This window comes from Lutjanus erythropterus, chromosome 7 (genome assembly GCF_056507025.1).
Source record: "Lutjanus erythropterus isolate fLutEry1 chromosome 7, fLutEry1.hap2, whole genome shotgun sequence".
NCBI lineage: Eukaryota > Metazoa > Chordata > Actinopteri > Lutjaniformes > Lutjanidae > Lutjanus > Lutjanus erythropterus.
The window spans coordinates 26,346,639-26,369,327 of NC_139323.1; the positions used below are offsets into that span (position 1 = coordinate 26,346,639).

At 40.6% G+C, this 22,689-nt stretch overlaps 1 protein-coding gene across 4 annotated transcripts in view; it reads right to left on the reverse strand.

Annotated features, from left to right (window-relative positions):
- ttll7 (tubulin tyrosine ligase-like family, member 7) overlaps positions 1-22,689 on the reverse strand; it is a 105,356-nt gene that overhangs the window by 17,391 nt on the left and 65,276 nt on the right. For all 4 annotated transcript variants that reach the window (XM_084723339.1, XM_084723340.1, XM_084723342.1 and 1 more), the window contains exons 14-18: positions 18,366-18,452; positions 13,214-13,463; positions 10,269-10,564; positions 7,484-7,618; positions 993-1,073 (exon numbers count right to left, since the gene is read on the reverse strand). In XM_084723339.1, the coding sequence (XP_084579465.1) occupies positions 993-1,073; positions 7,484-7,618; positions 10,269-10,564; positions 13,214-13,463; positions 18,366-18,452 (849 nt within the window). The remainder of the gene's footprint in view (positions 1-992; positions 1,074-7,483; positions 7,619-10,268; positions 10,565-13,213; positions 13,464-18,365; positions 18,453-22,689) is intronic.

Consider the following 22,689-nt stretch of genomic DNA (forward strand, 5'->3'; position numbering starts at 1 on the left):
CCAATTAGGTACTTTGGAAACAGCTTAAAAAAACAAAATTAAGTCAAAGAACGGCTCTCTCACACATGCACACATGATATATGGCAAGTTAACAGTGTCATGAGTCTTTGTTTAATTTGGTGTGTACTGCACCGTCTCCTCCCACTTAAACAACCAACGAAGGCTGGTAGGGAGTCGAGGTGACATTTTTGCACAGAAATATAGCTTATCTTTATGGACTATGATGTTGAAGACAAGAGGATTGTTGACATGGGGACACCTTTTGTCTAGATTTAGGCCTATATGTTTTAAAGACATGTAAGGCGTATGTTAATATTTCTTAAAGGGAGTTGGATGTAATATTTTCCCTAGAGAGAACAGGGTGCTTCCATTTAATTCAAACTGCCAAAACTGTCTGTACATTTAGATGTGTCACCACTACAGAAACACTAGTTAACTGCGAAAGTATGATCTGGTTTTCTGATGCTGACTGTGGTTAGTTATTGGTTTGATTAATGGTTTATAGTTTAATAATGTATGCTTGCGCTGATAACCGATGATGGATGATCAGGCTAATTATCATCTACTAGTACTAATATTGTTTTGTCTTAATACAATGTAATTATAACTTATTGTCATTGCACCATTGGTTTTGGCCTTGATGCCCTGTATTTTGGCCACAATGCCCCTATAAATCTTTATCAATCAAAGGCCAGTATTGGCCTTGCCCTAAAAATGACTTAATTCCAAGCCTGACAGCTGTCATTCAGACCAATAGACTCCAACGGTGGCTATTTAAATCCTATAACTGTCTCTTATTATCTGTTAGTGTTATGATCTAATAGGAAGCAGTGAGTTCTGATCTAGATTCTTCCAAATATCCAAGAGGCTTGAAATGACAAGGTATTCCTAAATGTATCTCTCAGGATGTGTATTGATGTGTATTTAGACAGATATTCCGCTGAATGTTGGTTGGCTCAGATTGTGCGATCTGATTCCAGCATAAGACTCACCTTCCTTTGTTTAGTAGAGTCCAGCTTCACTAGCCAATAGGAGGCCACCTTTGATTTATGGTATTTCCAGTTGTCGAGGATCTGCGGACGAAAAGGGAAAATTAATCCTAGCTGTAATACAGACCACTATTCTGAGCAAAAACATTTAAAAACATCCTCAGAGCATTTTATAGATGTCACTTTGATCAAAAAGAACACTTCAAGCCGATTCCACTGCTGTTTCCCAGCAATCCTCTGTCAAAACACAGGGTTACTATAGCATGCTTATCAGGCAGTCTCGCATTGTCCTGTGCAAGAATAAAGTCAATGGATCAAGTTAAAAAGACATTTCCAAGGACAAATACAAATATACATACAATATACACATTTTAAACTTCAGGATAGCTCTTGGTCAAAGAGATTCCAAAGAGATTTCCTATATAGATCATGGCATGTGGCAGAAAAAAGACTAAGAACATACAGATAAAGTCTAGAGCTCATTTCCACCCTCACACACTCATCCTTTCTTTCACACTTCTGCCCAGACATGGGATCTGTAACGTTGCTGGGTTCATCTATCTGTTAATGTAATGGGTTTCTAGCTTTCACACATTCGTCTCCATTATGGAGAAGTTCCATGTTTGAACATGACAGAACCATTGCGACGTGCAATGCATGTGCAATATTTGGCAGCTGGCAGATGATTCTAAGAAACAGAGGAAATACAATGTAAAGCCAATTTTACATAAGAACTCGATTTTGTCTGAGTTTGTCCATTCACACATGTAGTACATATGCCTGGGTGTGTGCAGGAGGAGGAGAAGAATCCGTAATGGAGACTCTTTTTGTGCTGATATTAATCCTACCTTCAAGCTGACCCCTAATAGTCAGTGATTCGAGTCATCAGAGAAATGCATGTGCAACGGCAACAGCATCAAAGGCTGTACACTTTACATCTCAGCCCAGCAGGAGAGATGCTGGGACTTTCTAACTGAATTATGAACAGTGTAGAAGAGTGTACACTTTCACTTTCACAGTGTGGAAATATAAGTAAATAAAGCAATATACAGGCTAGCAGAAAATAGTACAAAGCAGCTACACAACATCAATGGACTCTGAACAATGACCTGCTCTATTCACACATGGGCTCATGCTGACTTTGGACAAAGCAGCTCGGAGGGTTGAATATGTTTACTGACCAGCCTAACTGATCCAGACATCTGCATTCACACATACAGCACCTCTGGTTAATGTCTAGACAAAAGTCACACTGTACGTGTGAGAGGGACATCGCTACACTGTGTGGTTATTTGGTCCTCAGAGTGTAAGTAAAGTTGTTCGGCAATGTGGGCATCAGACTAATTTAAAGCCAGTTTTACAAAAATAGTGTAGCCTTTATCTTGCGCACACACAAACACACACACATATATGTCAAAGTTAGCGCATAACTAAGGCGTTAACGCAAATTCCTTTTAATGTCACTAATTTTTCTGACACGCAATTAAGGCACGTTCTGTTATATTGGCCTGACCAATAGTTTGAATCAGAAGCCTCCCAGTCACCCGACAATGTAAACAGGCTTGTCTGTTTAGGCAACTGGTTCAACACAAAGAAACAGAAGTACATGAGGAAGGAGATAATAAAGTGATGATCGACCTGCAGCTTCACCTGAAACCAGGTAAAAGTAAAAATAAGGCTGACCCACAGCAGAGAGAGCTGAGAAACCGTATGAATATGGACAGATGTGTCGACTTGATATAAAAAACTTTTTATGCTCATGAATCATAAAGTTACCGTACACTTCTGTGGTGTGATTTTTTTTACTGTTGTTTACTTTTAAATACTTAATTACTTCGTGACGATCGATCATGACTGCGAAGGAGGAGAGACGAGCTGCAGAGGAGGGAGGGAGGGGGAGTGAGTGTGTGAAGTACCAACCGATATAAAAACTTTATTGATGATGAATCCTGATGTTACTGTACAGTTCTGTGGCCTAAACTCTACAGATAAAAATATCTGTTGCTGCAAAGGCCAAACTGACAGACACTCGTCTCCTCCAAAAATCATTTGTAACTGCGCTGCATTATTGTAAGTCATGATGAAGAGTCCAGACTCTGTCTCTCCTCTTCATCTCCTCGGTGTGTGTCGGTGTGCAGTTTTCTGTCTGCTGTTGTCTAAAACATCCTCACTGATGTAAACTGTCAGTGACACTGATGTAAATGGTCCTGCTGCATTAATACAAAAACATGAATATCATGCATCGTTTCATCATTATATAGACTCAGCTGAATAAAGGTGAGGATTTTTCCCCTCAGAGGACAATATTTTTTTTTAAAGAAATAAACTATTATTAACAATAATAATACTAAATAAATAAGTGCATATAAATAGTAACCATTTCCTAAAATACTGCTGGTTCTGTGGTGTTTGAATTTTAAATCTGAAGCCTGCTGTGTGCCATAGCTGAGTTTCATTTGACTTTTTTTAGTGCAGTGGCCTTAATGTTAAATTGAGCGGGTCAATATGCTCATCTGTGCCTGATGGACTTTGGTTTGTCATGTTATAATTTGAGCATATTTTTAAATGCCAAATGTAGTGTCTTTAAGGGTTTCTAGACAATATTTGTCACTGTTTATGGTTAATGTATTTTATTTAATAAAGTTACACAGAATCAATAAAGAGTCTTCTATGTCAAAATGACTTAAGGTACATTTAAAACAATGTATGATATGATATGAACTTGTAAAATGTGGTGTTTACACAACACAGTGTTTGTCTGTAATCGATTTTTGTGTGGTGAATTTAAAAGCAGCACAACTCAGGGATAATAGAAAAATTGTGTCATGATCTTTGATTCTTTAGCAGAAAACCCCCATGTTTTGCAGGTGTGTCAAAAATCCTTGGGGCATGTGTTGTAATGCTCAAAAGCTGTGCTGGATATTCCCATGCACTTGCTCCTAGTGCCAACATCGCTGTGTACCTACAGGCACTGTTATTGTTGCTCTGTTGACTTTGTCTACATCTCCCCACTGGTGCACATAAACCTCTCACGTAGCATGCTAGATCCCCTGCAAACAGTGCTCCCACTGGGAAGCTCCAGTGTAAACTTTATGTTTACTCACACACACATACACACAGACACACATGCATGCACAAAAAAACAATCCACAAGGATTCGTAGATACAGAGCTAAGGTATACAGAGAACACTTTCATTTACTTTCCAGAAAGTTACATGTTTGCTTGTTCAGCATTCACTCTCAATAAGAACCTTATGAACCTTGTCTGGTAAGATGCACGCTCATTTGTCACATTTGTTTCAGACGTACACAGATTACCCTCAATTAAAGCACAACAAAACACTCTTGATGCATTTCACCTTTCACTGTCTCCAACTGCAACAAAAAGAGTAGGTTTTGAGTGAAAGATAAAGGGGACAATTAGTCTGATACAAACACATCATTAGCCCAATTAGACCTCAACTTTAAATCACGAAAAACATAAATTGCCAAAGATTGTTTTCATGCCAAGTGAACGCTCCTTTTCTCCTGAGGCAAAGACTGAACAGTACAGGTGCAGTTGCTCATCTGTGTTTCCATGGTGCTCTCATTAGGGTTTGTTAACTGTACAGGTGTGGTGGTAATTGTCTCTCACGACCCCGACACACCCAGATGCCATGCACACACAGTAACTGTTTTTGCTGTTCTTGTGAGGATGTTGTATGGGCTTACATTAATTACTTGGTGGCTTGCCCTAACTTAACCTCAGTCATAACAACTACATGCTCTACCCTAATCCTTACATAACCTTTAACTGACCAGAATTTTATGAAATGTTCACAATCAAATCAATACCAAGGATAAATTACAATTGGAACAAATTATCTTGGAAAGGTTACAATGGTTGGGTGCAAAATTTTGTGAGTTAAGATTTTTAGGCTGAGAAGCAACTGAATCAGCTCTCATTTTGTGACTTGAATCCCTTTTTTTAGATGCATCATTGTACACAGTTTAACACAGGATAACAAGCTGCAATATTTTTTTCTCTCCTGTCTCAAAATTACCTAGCAACTAAGGTGGCACATTATGGCAAAAAAAAAATCATACCGTGATTATTCTGACAGATTGTGATTGCGCAATGATATTAAAAAATTGCAGCTTCTGGATGATGCACTGACTACAGAACTACACAGGACAGCAGGACTTGTTTCTGTTCACTGCTCTCACGACTTGATTCCACTGGACACAGCTGCATTGCGTTCCACCTGCACCATGTCTGCCAGAGCTGATCCTGGCCATTCTAGACAATGCTTGTAATTTCACCAGCAGCACTGCAACTGCAACTGCATTAGAGGTTGAGATCTGTGGCCGAACCTGACAGGACCCGACAGGACCCGACAGGTTCTGGTCGTGTCGGGTCGGGCCTTATTTGTTACACATTTCATGGGCTAACATTGGGTTTGGGGTGTACTATATTTATTTTTTTATTTATTTTTTTTTTTTTCCTCCACAATTTAGTCATTTCCACATCCAATTCCCTGCATGTGTTGTCCATGTCACTGAAAACTCCTACTGTTTAGTCATCACATAGAGGGAAGCTTCTTAAGAAAAATGTCGGGCTGTGGTCGAGTTCGGGCTGAATAATGCTGATGAGTGTCGGGTTTGGTCCCTTTCAGACAGAATTTTGTCAGCACTGGGCCTCGATGGGCTCAAATTTTCAGGCCTGATTAAAGTGCTCAGCCGCACAGCATAGAGAATCCAGTCAGTTTTCAAAATAAAAGACCCCATGCAGACTCTAAACCATAAAAAAGAGAACATTTAACTTCATGGCCTACTTATCCATTGTACTAGTACAAAAGAGAAAGAGCACCAAATCAACAAAATCTGAGCAGATAAATAAAATTAGGCCAACAAAACACTCTGGTGGGGTAAAGACTTTATGTTCAGTACAACCAGTTAATTCATTTATGCTACAACATTTTGGCTATGAGATTTAAATCACATTATTGCATATTTATAATTAATTAAAACATCACACTATCAAATCTGGATTGATATGTGGATCAGTTTTGGATCAATGTGATATCCAATAAGGAAAGTATGTCAGTACTGATACCAATACTGGATCGGACTGGTTCCAACTACATATTTTTCACACAGCATTAAAACATGAGTCTTACTTATAAATTCAAAAACTGATGTTTACCAGACTTCTGGGTTTCTCAGACCACCAGGACCACCTTGAGCAGCTTGCATCTGGTGATTCAATAGTTGCCTCCTGCTGCTAACGGCTCAGAGTGCTGCTGAAATCTACCACCAAATGCTCATTTTAGATGGTATCAACCATCTACTTGTTGCTATTACATGTTACACTGCAGAGTCAAAACCTTTGAAGGCCACTCACCTGCCAGATACTTTACCCACTGGCTTTTTCAAGTGAAACAGCCTCATAAGAGAGGACTTCAACCTTGACTCCAATGTAACATTAAAACTAAAATAAACAACTACTACAACTACTACTTTACTCCTGTATAGTTCTCATAGCTTACTGAAAGCATTTTTTGTCCACTGAATGTTGTTTTGGTGGTATTTCTGTCATTAGTCACCCTGGTGAAGACAGTCTGGCTGGCTGCTGTCCTTTCAGCACCGCGGGAGCTGTGGTGCTGAAAGGACAGCTGGTTCTGAGGGCAGTGGCGGCCGTAACGGAGGTCAGAGTCAGTGTGGATTGAACGGATGGACGCTTTCATAGTACTTCTGTGCCGCTGATGTGTGGCTTCAGGTGTAAAGTCAAGGTGAGCCTCTGCCTCTTTCTGAGCTTTTTTTCTTTTCTTGCTTTGACAAAATTCAACATCCATTTCAGATAATTCTGTTATTTTCAAATTTCCATTAACTAAATAAAGAGGTTTGGAGAATGCATGTATTTAACCTAAACTCCTGTGTTTCTGTATGAGCCGCAACACAACAAATAGGGGGTGTTAGCCATTGTTGAACTATTTTGGAGCTTGTTTCCAACAGCACATACATAATAAACATTACTTTCATCCATAGACTCCAGCGACAAACAGTACAAACACACATACACACACCAAATGAAAGGACACAGATGATCTGACCAGAAATAAAAGAGGCACTGATTAATACAAAGGAGCAGTGGGGAATTGCACGGGGCTGCAAACTGACCGTCAGGTTGTCACTGGGGTCGTTTGAAAGACAATGGGAGCCAAGCCAGAGCGGACAGGCTATTGTGGAGGGAGGCGAGGAGGTCTCATTTAGTTAGGCTGCAGAGTGACCGCACCTGGCTCTGGGAATACGGTGGGTTTGGCTTTCTCTTCAACACTTGTACTTGTGTAGTCGCACTTCCTTTTCTTTGTTTATCACAGTCTTTTTCTCATGTTATTTTGTTACATTTTTACACTTTTCCAGCCTCTAAATCATTCTGATACACACACAAATACACATTAGTTTACTGTAAAAGGTAATGCACAAACAAATACAACAGAAATAGTGCACTCACCTCATCCAGCACAGACTCAGCCTCTTCCTCGGTTTTGCCTGGAAACCTGATCCTCATGGCCGTGAGCGCAGCCAAAGTCTGACGCACCAGTTCAGCTTCCTGCTCTTTACTCCTCAGGTTTATCAGCGGATCACCCTACACACACACACACACACACACACACACACACACACACACACAGACAGACACACACACACACACACACACAAATAGAAAGAAACCAATACAGTGCATATTACAGTAATATTAGGGAAAAGGTTTCATTCAACACTACAGTATCATATCACACTTGTACACTTCACCACCATCATTTAGTTATCAGGACAATTCAGGGTTTTGGAGGAAGTAAATGTAATTACCCAAAGAGCTGCAATTAACGATTATTTTCATTATTAATTATTACCCATCAATTAATGATAGTTTCCCCTGACAATCAAGGCAAATTAACTTTCCAAAGAACATTCTATCAATCCCAGTTTTTCAGGGAGCTTCTCCTAAATCACCTCAGCACAAGAGAGTACAGAGTCGTATTCACACATGAGTGTTACACATGTCAAAACAATGTGAGCAGGCAAGGCTCCCACACGTCCCAGAAAAACTGTTTTTTTCCAGTCATGGAAAACACATGGAAAATGAGAGAAAAAGAAAAATGTCCTGGAAAATCTTGTGCGGTCCTAGAAAATTATTAAAACATTTTCTTTTTTTTTAAGCTCAGAATGAGCTACTAGACTATCTATCAGAGGTCCACAAAACTGATGACTGTCATCTGAAAGAGCTTAGTTATGTTCAGGATTATATTAATGTTTAAATGGTAGTTTATGGATGAGAGCATTTTTAATAGATTGTTCTGGGCTATGTTATGGAAAAGCTGCAAAAACGTGCAACTGGATGACATTACAATTTAAGTGGCTGAAAACCTGAATGCTATAAGTTACAATATCCTTCAAATATTAATAATAGTCACTACTGGATGGTATCTGTAGTAGTTTTTATTAGGTTTACAGATTAATCTTGCTTTCTTCTTAATTTGTTTTAAAGAGTTGAATAATGGTTCAGTTAAGTTTGGCACGGAGCAATGGTTTTAACTGTGTATTGGCCATTGTTGAGACAGTTGGATAATATGGCAAGCCAAGGTAAAGCTGGGAACTTCTACAGAGGGAATATATTAGTGTATGGTGTGATCCCTGTCTCTCTACCAGATTTTCAAAGTGGGGACACAGGCCCCCTTGGGAGTTTCCAGGGGGCACTCAGCAAAGTGCTGAAAAACTAAAATAAAACTGAATTATATGTATTATTGTAAAATATATTTTAAATATTGTATAACATGATCATCTGTCTACTTGATTGCCAGTCAAAACATTATTCATCACATCATAAGCGGTCAGTCTTGACCTGGACCTCTCTGCGCCTGGCACAACACTGCTCAGCACCTGAAATGTATCTAGCTAGCAGTTAGCCAGTGTTAATTGCAGCAAATGGACATGTTTTTAAAAAGGAAAAAAAAAAACGGAAAAGAAGACCAGTTGCCCAACTGACAAAAATTCAGCTGCAAAAAAATCTGAAAAACTCCAGACCAAGTAAAACTTTGAAGTATGATGCAACATACATGGAGTATGGATTTAACGCTGCATGTAAGAATGGCTACGAGTGTGTATCGTGGATCAACCCATGGGGCCCTGCTGTGGGTCGACTTGCCCGTCACTATTTGTCAAAGTATTGTAGACATGTTTTTTAAAGCAGTGGGGGACCCAACCATAAGCTAATGCTGTGCCGGGGGCCCTGCCATAGAAAAGTTAGGGAGTCCCTGAGCTAGATCATCACTGGAAAAGTCCTGGAAAATGAATTCTAGAAAAGAGTGAGCTGGCAGGGTGTCATGTTTTATTACTGTATTGTGTTTATTAGTCATTATTATTTGAAATTATTGGGGGCATATTAATTTCACAGGCTCATTAATTTATGATCTTGCTGCCACTTGTTGTAGTCACAGATCATTATTTTTTTTTACATAGCATTTAGCACAGAGCAGTATCAGTAACATGCTTCATGCTTTGTATAAAAATAACCTCTTCAAAATACCATTTCTTATTGCACTGCACTCTCTGGTGAACTTATATTCAATCTGAGGTTTTCTGTGCCAGCTTATCCACACGTGTGTGAATCCCACAGGGAATGCAAGAGGGTAAAAAAAAAATGAGAAGGAAAAAAAAGAAAAAAAGGGAAATTGTCATTTTGTATACATGTGTGTCAGAATACAAGCATACAACTGGTGCACTCTATGGCCTTTTTCAATATAAAGGTTTTGCACCTAGTTCTATTCTCAGTGTTAAAACTATTCTGCTCCATTTCATTTTGTTCCACTGTATCCAAAGGTTACCGGAGTACTTGTAAAGAAGGAAGGGGAATGGAAGAGGCAGGCAGAAAGCAACAGATGGCAACATAATAGAAGATCATTGTGGTGGGCTACAGTAGGCCTATAGAGTATTGAAGGAGCTGCATAAGAGATTCAATACAATATACGCCACAGGAGGAGAAAAGCAAAGGGGAAAGGTAAAAGCTCCGATGGCAGACAAAGTAAATTTGTGCATTTGGTGAAATAGAATTGGAAAGTAATTCTTGATTGTTTACTTTAAACCTAGTTGGAGTAGTGGATCAGCAGAGGATTGCCACGTTGAGCAATATGACAGCTTGACTATTGAAAATGAATTTAGCATACTCTCTCTGCCTCTGTGACTGACATCTCTTCTGACACACTCTGAATTGTAAAGAGTTGTGTGTGTGCTCTTACTATGTGGGAGTGGATGGTCCCCAGGCTGTTGCTGTGAGGCACGCGGTGGGCGGAGCCGCTGCGACTCAGCGAGTGAGAGCGCAGCGTGGCAGAGCTCGGCCTGACGAGAGGAGTGGCCACGGGAACCGTAGGAGAGGGTCGGCTGGACAGCGCCCGCACCTCACTGGGCGACGAGAGGGAGGCAATTGAGCGAGGGCAGGAGATGGAGCGCCTGATTGGACCGGAAAGAGTTGGGGAAGCGGAGGGGGCGGGGCTGGTTTTGAGAGGCTTGATTGGAGGTTTCCAGTGCATGCGACCTGCAGAGAAACAGAAGAGAGGAAGAGGGGAGGTGAGCGGGAGGAGGAGGAACACTGACTTACTGTCACACTTCAATTTCTTTTCTTCCCTGATCCTGTCTCAGCGCCCCAGTCACTGTCAAGCTCTCCTCTCTGCTTTCCAACCGTTGCCGGGTGGCTTTAGAGATGAAGTCTGGCATTAAAACTCCCATTGCTGCACACTCTGGCACACTGGCCCAGTGGCCCAGTGTGTGTATGTTATTAACGGCCGCAGCATGTGTAGTCAAAACCAGAAACTAAACAGTAGTCCTGTCTGGTTTGGGGATGGATTAAAGAGCAGTCTCACACACACATAGACACACACATGGTAGAAAAACACACACAAATACACAGAAAATGAAGCTGAAAACCCACAGTGACACTCTCCATCACCCTTGACTCTCCTCCAGTTTGTCTACCAGCCAGTGTATTAGTGTGTTTTCTATTTGTGCAGTGTGTGTGTGTCTGACATCAAGTGTGCACACAAATGATTATATGTGTCAGTCTGTGTATGTGTGTGCGTGTGTGCCTGCTGAACCTTCCGAGGTTTGGCCAATGCCAAATGAGAGCATTATGGGGCTTAGTCCGAGCAGCTCTTTGGTGGCTTGGTATGGAGTAGGGCTTGGCAGGGTTGCTGTCCCTCTCTCTGCACACACGCATACACACACACACACACACACACACACACACACACACACACACACACACACACACACACACACACACACACACACACACAAATAGGGAGTCCAAAAGTTGAGCTTTTTCATGGTTTTGTCCCTTTTTTGTGACAAATGGAATGAGCTCATGCAAGGGTCCTCTCTATTGAGCAGTAAAACCGGCGGCCCACAATGCAGCCGGAGAATTTTTTCTTTCCAAGGTCGGCCGCTGTGAAGGGTGCCCTCTTTCTCACTTCAGAGAGCTGAAAGTGAGTTGATGTATGTGACTTATGTGAATCTGTGAGAATGCTTGACACTTATCACTCTCACTATAAACAGGAAATATTTCAGCATTAAACTCAAGGTGTTTTCAAGGTAAACAACCAAAGAGGTCTTTTTTCTTCTCCTTTTCTCTTTCAATCAAATTCCATCTTCTCTTCACTTTCCATTCACTCAAACTGTACTGCTCAGGACACTTTTCTTCCCTCAAGTGCCTTTCAGTGCTTTGGCATGTGTGTCTGTGTGTGTATCTAGATCGTGTGTGAAGCTAAGACTCTCCTTTATTTAGGAACTTAGAGACAAAGAGCCTCCCACAGGTCACAGACTATGATCACCCTGTTTACACTTGAATTAAAATCCAAGGATCTACTACCATTCCATCACATCAATTAAGTATATAACTACTGGCAGGCTGCTGAACATCTGTAATGTAGCACCAGTATTATGTAGTTGTACTTGTAGTCTTTTGACTAAAATGGCATTTAGTTTCAGTCATATTTTACCCATCTGAATTGTAGTTTTAGTCAGCAACATGTAAATATCATAAAATTTTACACTAAATGTACATTTTTAAACGTACATTCTGAAATTTTAATATATGATGTATTATAGACCTGCTCTGCATGATGCCCATGTGATATTTCTATGAATATTTAAATTTAAATTGAATAAATTGAACTGAAATCACTGTAGTTTAATTTAATTTTGTTGGCACTACTGTATTAAGCGCAAGCTGAAAGTGCAAGCTGAAAATATTCAGCGAAAATGTCAGGTGAGGACCACGGAGAGCAGAAGGACGCTCACACCGAGACAGCAGCTCTGAAGAGCTCTGAAGGAGGGAGCTGGCAGCCAAAGTCATATCATATTCTGCTGATCTCTTGCCAAGATTTTTGTCTCATTTTTATTTGCTGTCAAAAGTATCAATAGATTTTGTCATAGTTTTTGTCATCATCAATTACTTTTTATTTAGTTATTGGTTTTTGTGAAAAAAAATGCTGTTGGTGAAAACTATGATGGAAATTTTAAGTCCCCGAAATTAAGACTATGTAGTACCTGCTGGCTCACACCATCACAAGCTGTCCCACGCTGCTGCTGGAGAGTGTGTACGTGCATGCAAGGTAGGTACTGATCAAAGCAAAACTCAAAACTCTCAGCATTAATATTTTAAAGTGTGTGTGCATGTGCATGTATATGGAAATATATTCTGTAACAACTATGAATATTTTTCAAACTGTATAAGTGTGGAAAGTGTATCAGAGTGGAGTGTATGTCATGTACTTGGAGCATCACAGGATCAATTCCAATTTCCTTATTGCATCATTAAATACAGTACATTCACACTGGCTATCTCTCCTGTCTGTTCTCTGTCCAAGTCAGATAAAATGTAAATGGAGACAAAAATGCAAGAACAGAAATCCTAAAAATGTGTAGGTGTCACACTGACACCATTGATTGGAAAACAAGGTGAGGGGTTTAACAAATAAGCTAATTAAACTTAAAAAGTGAGAAACCATAAAAGAGGGCAGGGGGAAGCGAGAACAAGCAAAATGAGGTGAAAGCAAGCAAGCAAACAACAAAGTAAACACAAAAGCAAGTGAGAAAGAAGAAAGAGCGCAGGACACAAGGTCCCTGTCAAACCCCAACGCTCTGGCTTCCTAATAAAGACATACTTTTATACATCCTGCTGCTTTACCTGAGCGCTCCGCCAAGTTCTTCTCCTTGCTCTCCCCAAGGTCGTAGGAAACTTTCTTCTCCCTCTTCTCTCCACTTCTTCCTCCTCCTCCTATTCCTCCTCCTCCTCCTCCTGCTTTCCTCCTCTCCTCCTCTTCTTCGTCCGAGGAGGAGCAGGAATTATCGGCGCTGCTACCACTGGTGAAGTCAGCCAGGTAGTCAGGGCGTTGACGTCTCGGCGTCTGACTACTTTCTGGCATGGCAGTCAAGGGCTGGCAGAGACAAACACAAACACAAACATAAGACAAACACATAATTAAGAGCAGAATGTGCACCCATAGATAGTAGACAGATACACGGACGAAACAGACGTGAAAATACACGTTTGCTTTTTCCCTTCTTCTTCTTTATCCTCATGGGACCTTCCACTCCCTGCATTCACTTCCTAACCCTAAACTGTCTAAAATTACCTCATTTTGGAAAAATGTCCTCCTTCCAAAGGTCTAAAAGTCAAACAGCCTCTCACAAGGACATAAGTACAAGAATAAACACACACACTCTTATACATAAAGACACTGAGATGTTGTCAACCTCGCTCAGCCTCCCCTCACCCTCAGCCCATTACCATCTGTCACTGGGAGACCTGGAGGTGACACAACTAGCCCACATGTGTGTATGTTTGCCTGAAGTCTCATTATGCACAGATACACAATTACACATGCACTCCTTTATAAGCCTTGTTGTTAACTATGAAAAGGAACATGAGCTGCTTCATGCTTTGAACTAATTGGATGTGATTGAATGTGTAAAGGTTAAATTCAAAGTAAAAGTTTATTCAGATATCTAATGTTATACATATCTGAGGGCCTGTGTACACGATACTGCTCTTGTCATACATAAACCTACTGTTGTATTTCTACTAAAATGAAGTAAGTAAGACTTGTGTCATGTAAGTGCAATGGTGACTCTTGAATTGTGAAATTCAAAATGTGTGTACAAAAATATAAATGTTAAATATACTTTTGTTTTTGCTTCCATTTTTCATGGGTTGAAGTACTTCTATCTCAGATCGTTTTCTGTGTAACCAAAAGGTTTATTTTGCTCTCTTTTGTTCACAAATTTATTAAAATCTGTGTTAGTGAGCACTTCTCCTTTGCCAAGATAATCCATTTACCTGATTGATGTGGCATATGGAGATGCTGATTAAACGGCCTGATTATTGCACTGGTGTGCCTTGGACTGGCCACAGTAAAAGGCCACTCTAAAATGTGCAGCTTTATTTTAAAAATGACAATTATTAGGCACTGAAAACTACTCATTATCTGGTCCACCATTTGCCTCATGAATTGCAATGCATCTCCTTTGGTTAGGGTTGACCAGGTTGTTGATTGTGGCCTGTGGGATGTTGGCCCACTCCTCTTCAGTGGCTGTTCAAAGTTGTTTAATATTGGCAGGACTTTGAACACGGTGTCATACATTCCGATCCAGAGCATCACAAACATGATCAATAGCTGACATGTCTGGTGAGAATGCAGGCCATGGAAAAACTGGGATGTTTTATGCATTCCAGGAATTGTGTACAGCTTCCTGCAATGTGGGGATGTACATTATTATGCTGCAACATGAGGTGATGGAGGCAGGTGGCTGGCACGACAGCGGGCCTCAGGATATCATCACCATATCTCTGTGCATTCAAATTGCTATTAACTGTTTTCACTGTCCGTAACTCATGCCCCGATGGGGCACTCTGTTCACAACACTAGCAAACAGCTCACCCACACAATGTCATACACACTGGGAAAAAAAACTGGGATTCAGAACACTTCACCAAAGTGCCAGACGGCATCAAAGTTCAGCAAGGTCAAGGTCAAGGTCAAGGCCCCAGTGAGGACAACAAGCACTCGAATGAGCTTCTGACAGTTTGTGCAGAAATTCTTTGGTTTTGCAAACCAAGTGTTGCATCAGCTGGTGAAGAAGCAGGATGTGGAGGGACTGGGCTGTCATGGTTTGGATGTACGGCTGACTTCTTGGAAAAGACATTGGGTGACTGCCTATGGTAGGTATGGTATGGCCACATACAGCTTTGGTCGACATTCCTGCAGTCAGCATGCCAATTGCATTCTCCCTCCAAACTTGTGGCTGATTTGTGGCATTGTGCTTTGAGATAAAACTGCACATTATAGAGTGTGTGATGTTTCCAGTCACACCTGTGAAATAATAATGCTTTTTAATCAGTATCTTAATATGCCAAACCTGTCAAGTGGATGGATTATCTTGGAAATAGAATGAGTGTTCTCTATTTAGGATTTAAACAAATTTGTGCAAAATTTGAGAAAAATAAGCCTTTTGTGTGCTTTGAAAATGTATTGGATCTTATTTCAACTCATGAAAAATGAGAGCAAAAACAAAAGTGTTGGTGTTTATAGTTTTTTGTCATCACCCTCATCATTAGTATTTTTTTATCCCAAATTTTGTAAGATAATAATCAAAACTTTTTAATCTCAGCTAAGTACATCTGCTTCATCCCTAAAACACAAACACATTTTCAAAGTAGGAGCTCATTAACTTGAGTGTCTCTTTTACATCCTGGAAGGGGACACACTGATAGCATTAATAAAGCATTTATACATCTGTTATTCAACGGTTAGCTCGGGCAGCACTGTCAGACCACCCAAATTAATGGGCAGGAAGTGATCACAGGGCTTACACAGTCACCGCTGGGTAGCTGTGTGGGTGAGTGATAGAGGAGGACAGAGACAGAGAGAGATTAAATACATGAGAGGAAAATAAAAGGGAAGATGGGAACATCAGATTGATGGGGAGAGAAATAAAGAGGAGGACAAGGTGAGTCTTGAGTATGACAGTAGAGAGAAAAAGAGAGGAGGCATTGAATAGACGAGGAGAACGGAAATGAACAGGGAGACAGAGAAAAGGACACTGACCATAAGAGTGTGGAGAGAAAAGGAGATGGGAACAGACAGAGGATAAACAGTGGAGAGCTCGGCAAAGAGAGAAGGCCAGACACTGAACAGATGAGGGGGGAGAGTGCAGACAGAGTGAGAGTGATTGGATGAAATCAAGCTAAATGGAGAGCTGAGGAGAAAGGTGATGGAAGAGGCCGACACCACGAGGAATAAATGTGATGAGGTGCACAGCATAATTAGAAAGGTTGGAGTAAAATGTGCTCCAATTGATCGGCCACCAAAGGTTATTGGCTAATATTTGTTCTAAATAGTTTGATTTGTGTTCCACCCACATTTAAGTGTTAAATGTGGGTAGATTTTCTGTTTGTCGAGTAAATCTCTGAAAGCTATCACTTACCCCTTTTAAACCTTGAATTAAAATGTGTTTTGGGTAATCAGGTTGCCACTGTGTAGTGCTTGACCACATAGAAAAAAAAGGTGTATCCCAAGACGCCTTGTAGATGGATTGTGATCCAATCAGCTAAACCACCTCTGGAGATGGTCGACGAACCATGTGTGACCACATTAAGTGTAAATGCACATTTAATTGACTGATTTATGTCTAAAAAGTCTTTTCTAGAGCTAGTGCTAGGTACTTTAATTGTAAAAGAGTTGGCAAAAACAACTCTTATGCATTTTACTATGTAATCTACTTGACTACTTTTAAAATCATAATTGAGTACTGAGTACAACTTGAATTAATATCCAAACCTTTCATCTGCTTGTTTGTAGCCAAAAAGACCGTCTGATCGCAAACTGACCACTGAAAACCCTGACATACGAAAAAAATCCAAAATGCTGCAGCATTAATTAAGGCTATAACAGTAAAACCCCTGAGAGCACGGGGCTGAAAAAAACTTTTTTGCCTCGTGGTTACAAGTGTGCAACTGTTTTCTTCCACACCTGTATTTTTTCATGGTCAGCACCTCTCCAGTGTTGGTTTGCTTTTCTCCTTCCTACTTATCCCAATATTTAAATGCTAAAATCACAAAAATATCCCATTCATTTCTACACAGGCACATTTTTAAACTTCTATATAAAAAATCAAATTGTTATCAGTAAGTTAAGCCATACTCTAGTACAAAAGTCAGTCCCTAAGTACCTCAGTGAAAATGTTGAAGTTGTTTTATACGTCTACTCAAAAACAAAAGAATAGAATATGTGATCTGTGTTGTCCAGTAGTGCTTCTAGAGACCAGTGATTGTGATCTGCCACAAAAATCCTGATTGGAGCACCCTTGGTAGAGTCAAAAAGACTGAAACAATAAAATAAACAACTAAATTAGGAAAAAGAGAAGACACTTGCTAGCTCTGCCTCCTGCCACCATTTCACTTCCTTGCTTTCTACCTCTGGTCCTCTCCGTCTGAACATTTCCTCAGTGATGACAAACCATAGCAGCGCTTCCTTCCCTCGAAATCCTGTCTCTAATCCCTTTGCCTCACTCCTCTCTTCTAGCTTTCGCACACTCGTTGGTTCAGTTTCACCAGATGGCTTGTGAGCACTGCACCCCGAGGAGTGAATCTATCCGTCACAGCTCTTTCTTTCCCCCTGCTCTCAATGTCTCTCGCCGCACGCTCAGCAACATCGAAACTGACGGGGTCCAAATTAATTTGGACAACAGTGATTGCGTCTGAACAAGTCCTCATTCCAGCTAAGGCCCCTCTAATGCAGCGCTGAACTGCCCTGTCGAGTCCCTAACATACTCTTTGAGTGTTCCAGCCAATTTAGCCCTCGAGTGAGGGATGGATGTAGATGTGCAAGGAGAGAAAAAGGGATGGAGAGGTGAAGGGAGGGGAGTGAAGCAAGGTGATGGAGGGAGTAATGTGCTGTCGTGGGAAATCGAGGGGGCGTATAGGTGTATGTGACAGAGAGAGAGAAAGAAAGAGAGGGAGATAGACAGAAAGAAAGATAGCACGGAGAGACCGAGAGAGACAGCCTGACAGCTGTCCCCTAGGGGAGTTGGGTCTTTTCTTTGGGTCTCTTTCTGATTCTTTTCTTTCTCGCCTAACCCGCTACCCCCCTCTTTATTTTTCTGAATCACGTCCTATGTGCTTTCTGTGGGCGTTAGCTCCAGGCATCTGCCTACCTGCCTCCCCCTTCCCTCACCCATTCACTCTCTCTCTGACACTCTCCTATGCACTTTTTCTTAGGCCCCTTGAGGCATGTGGCCCTTATTCCCCCTCCTCTCTCTGGGTTTCTACTCTCACCCACCTTAGGGCCTCGTTGCCTGGAGGATTTGCCCATCAGCTTCTCGTCGTCCAGTTCACACTGCTCCAGCAGGTCCAAGATGTCTTCCTCCTACACACCAACACAACGCAACGGAAAACACAAGGTAGATCAGCCAAAAGTGGTGACTTTTTGTTACACAAGGAGCGTGCAGTGTAAGCAAAGTCTAATAGAGTAGTTAAATCTTGATGATACACTGATAAAGAATAATTAAACTTCTTTGATGTTTCAGATCTCTAATTACTTTGAAGTCAAAATGAGGTGTGAGAAAATAAGAAAAAGTTTGACTTCACAGGCATATGTGCCTTATCTGGGGGTTAGAAAAAAAGGCCCTGGCTGAACATAGCATTGCTATTTGGCAGCGGTTATAGAGGCTGGATTTGGAAAAGGCGGCGTCACGGCCACCGCCAAAATGCTGGGGCCTTGGCCATTTGGCCGTAGCTGAAATGCAGGCAAAGGTGATTAATGTTGCTTCATGTCTGGGACCTAAAAAGCTCCCACTTGCCGCTCAAACACAGATGAAAAGTGATTGTTTTCTCTCAGATTTGCCATCAAGCTGCTTTTTGGGGTCCGTGGAAAGGTCACTGTGCCCCTGGTTCACTGTGTTAATGTGTGCATGAATATGTGCATGTGTGTACATACTGTATGTGCACAGTGGCATATTTCCATTTCTGGAAGTCTTTGTACCTCTGTCTTAAAGTTATGCATGCATGGGCGCAGACATTTTTTGTTGGGTGCCTTTTTAGTTTAGTTTTGTTTTTAGTTAATATACCTCACGACACTTGAGGTTTGTGTCACATGTAGGAGTGTAAACTTGTAAATTCTCTACTGTGACCTCATATTTTAAAATGACCAGTAAAAGAAATAAAAAATATTACAAGCAGAGTTAAAGGACGAGTGTGTAGGGTTGTATAGGATTTAGCGGCATCTAGCAGTGAGCTTGCAGCTTGTAAACACGTCATCTCACTGACCCCTATCACACATGTAGGAGAAACTATAGTAGCCGTGAAATTTGCCAAAAACCCAAAGTGCCTCAAGAGCTACTGTTTTGTTTGCCCATTTTGGGCTACTATAGAAACATGGAGGAGCAACATGGCAGCGCCTATGGAAAGGTTGTGTCTAGAAGGGAACCCTAGATTTGCAAAACTCTTTTGAGATATGTACATGCTGTTTTGTCATTGTGCATGCCTTTCTGTCAGGCTTTCTGAATTTATTAATTTCATAATTTCTGTTTAGAAGTAGTAGTAGGAGTACAGCTAGCATCTCATTATATAATCAGTATTGTAAAATGATAAATAGCCAAGTAGCCTTCAACAGCTTGATTTGTCACTTCAGGACTGTCTACAACTGATTTCTGTTATTGTTCTCTTTAGTTTGTTTTTATAGTCATATAGCCAACTATTGCTTATTTTGTCTTTATGTACAGTCTAACAACATGTTAAGTGTTTAGAGTTAAGTATTTAATAGTAGACAAGAATATTTAGAAGTGGCTCCAGGAGTGTCTTCCGCTATATCTGCCATTGCTTAATCTAGCACTACCTCGCTGAATCGTGCTGAAGTGTGCATGCGCAAGAGTTTTGGCAAATGAAGTGTTGTCTTCTAAACACGACCTTGTGGAAGAGGATCCGCACCCTCTGTAAATAAACTGCTCTTTTTAAGGAAAGAAAAACACAATGATTCTCATTCTTAGGTGATTATACACTTATGAAAACATACTTATGAATATTATATTCCATTTCTGCCACATTCTGCCATAAATCCCTGTAAATCTTCCACGCTGGACCTTTAACAGGTCATTACTGTGTGAGTTAATTGGCTGTATCAATTCAAAACCCACATTATCTATATGGATATTTAAATATTTCATAAATGCAGTATTCAGTAATGTGGACTATGTGTTGAAAATTAGTGTGCCAGCTGTCTTCTACAGCGTTCATCCCTGACATTGCAGCTGCCTGCCAGTACTATTTGAAAAAAACTACCACATTGTGTGCAGTCATTCATTAGGGTGGGATAGGATGCTGTAACATGTTATAGACTAAATGGCTTGTATAAGTGGTCCTGAGGAGCTAACAACCGAAATGAGACATTTTTATGTTTATTTAATGTGATCATTAAAAGTCGTAAGAAAACAGTACTTTGCCTTGCTTTAAAGACTTTATTTAGAAATTAGAAGCATTTTTACTAAAGTAAAAGTCTGCCAACTCAATAACCTTTCATGAGGTGAAGGCTTCCCCTCCCACAGTGGTTTTAAAACCACTGGAGGCCCATTACCTTGCTAAATTGCACCAAAGCAGATTACATGGATGTTTTGACATGTTTTACAGCATGGGAGAAAACCAAACTTGACACGTATAGAGAAATTACACATGAGCTGAAAGCTATTTACTTTCTCTTAAGTAAAAGTGTTTATGAGTCTACATCAAGTGATGTAGCTCCATAGATTGGAGAGAGCTTCTATTTAGCAATCACTGGCTGCGCTGGCACTAATAAGTATTTCCAAACTTGCTCAGATGATGTTTTTTTACGATCACTTTAGGAATTAAATACTTTATACCCTCCTTGTGTGTCAGCCCGCATAATATGTAGCTGCCTATTACAGTACCTTGCTATCGCCAATGATGTCTGTACATGTCAGCTCATATTCCAAACAAAGTACTTTTTTTGGCACCAAAGGAGAGAAGTGTGTAGTTCTTTCCAGAGGTCTTCAGAGCAGGCTCATGTTGTATTTTTATCCATTTTTGTTGAAAACGCAGTCATTTTTTTTCTATTGCTGGCAGCTTCTACTATGCCCTTCTCTGACTCCATATTTCTTGGCTGTTTGACAGATGACCCTGTCTCGTCCATTTCTGTGGTAATGTAGTCAGAAGACGCTTTCCACTGGTTTAGGAATTTATTTCCTCCATGGTAAGAAAAAAAGCATACCCCTGAGCCAGCAGAAAACTTCTTAGAGTAGGCTTATTTCTTTAGACGAATAAAACCTGGTCAGGACCCTCCTCATTTTTTTTCAGAGCAATGAAGATCATCTTGGTGTAGAGAGGATAGACCACACAAACTGTTTAGCAGAAAATACAACATGTTCCAGGTTCTAAAGGACTCTTACATAACAACTATCAGCTGTAAGCTGTAATACTCTTTGCTTTGGTTGCCTTAAGATGGTGCAAATCTGCAGTTCTGAACTGCTGCTGCTACTTTTTTGCCTCTAGGTGGCGATGGTTGGACTGGAGCTGCAGGGCAGGTGCTGCTTTCAGGTGCTTTGCATCAGTGATTATTTTTGCCTGATGTGCAACATAATCAGCAATTCTTTGGTGTATTTTTTTTCTATTTTCCTGTTTATTGTCTATTACTTGAAGTAAATTTTGAGACACCTCACCAAGACCCAAATGCTTTGAATCTTCTACTGTTGTCATTGTAATCACCATTCAAATCAGTATTCAAATGCTTGGTTGTTCTTTTGTTTTTGTTTTTCTTTAAAGAGAGGAAGGAGATGTTGCATCAGCTCCACCAAAAAAGAGGCAAAAGACTGATGAAGAGAGAGAAATGGATATGGCTCATAAAAAACAGGTGTGTGCATATGACACAAGCACACAGAAAAGTATTAGCAAGTGGAAAAGCATCCTCGCGAGGGAGCATATCTACTCCACATGCACAAACCTAGTCCCAGGAGCACAAGGCTATGATGAGCATGAGCCTGTCCCTCCCTGCATGCTAGCAGCTACTCAACACTTACTCACTTGTTCGTCAAGTTGACTTTTTAGACTTTGAAGGCAGGGATGGAATAGACAGTGGTTGTCTCGTGTCTATCTCATGCGTCATTACACTCATAATTACAATAATAATAAAGTAATAAAGTACGTAGAGTAAATGACTCCAAGACAACAATGACCCCCACCATTACAGCTCCAAATATTTGTGCTTCAAATATTTCTCACTGAAATTTTGAAGCCCTCTGTAGATAAAATGGCTTATTCTGAGGTAACAACAACACAACTATTTCCAGTTGATTATACACTAATGAAAACATACTTAGGAATATTATATTCAATCCCTGCCATATACTGCTAATAAATCCCTGTAAATATTACACAGTGGACCTTTAATGTACATTTACAGCACTTACAGACAGACCGACTGTGATGTGCTCCCTGTCAATACTTTCAGTCTGTGTACTTGTGATATTTTATGTTAGTGGCAGAGCGCTACAGGCCAGGTGAGCATGCACCTGGTAAACAATTTTTCTTATTTTTTACTTTCAGTATTCATGGGAGAAAAATGGAGGAATGGGAAAACATCAGCTGTGCAGGCGGGA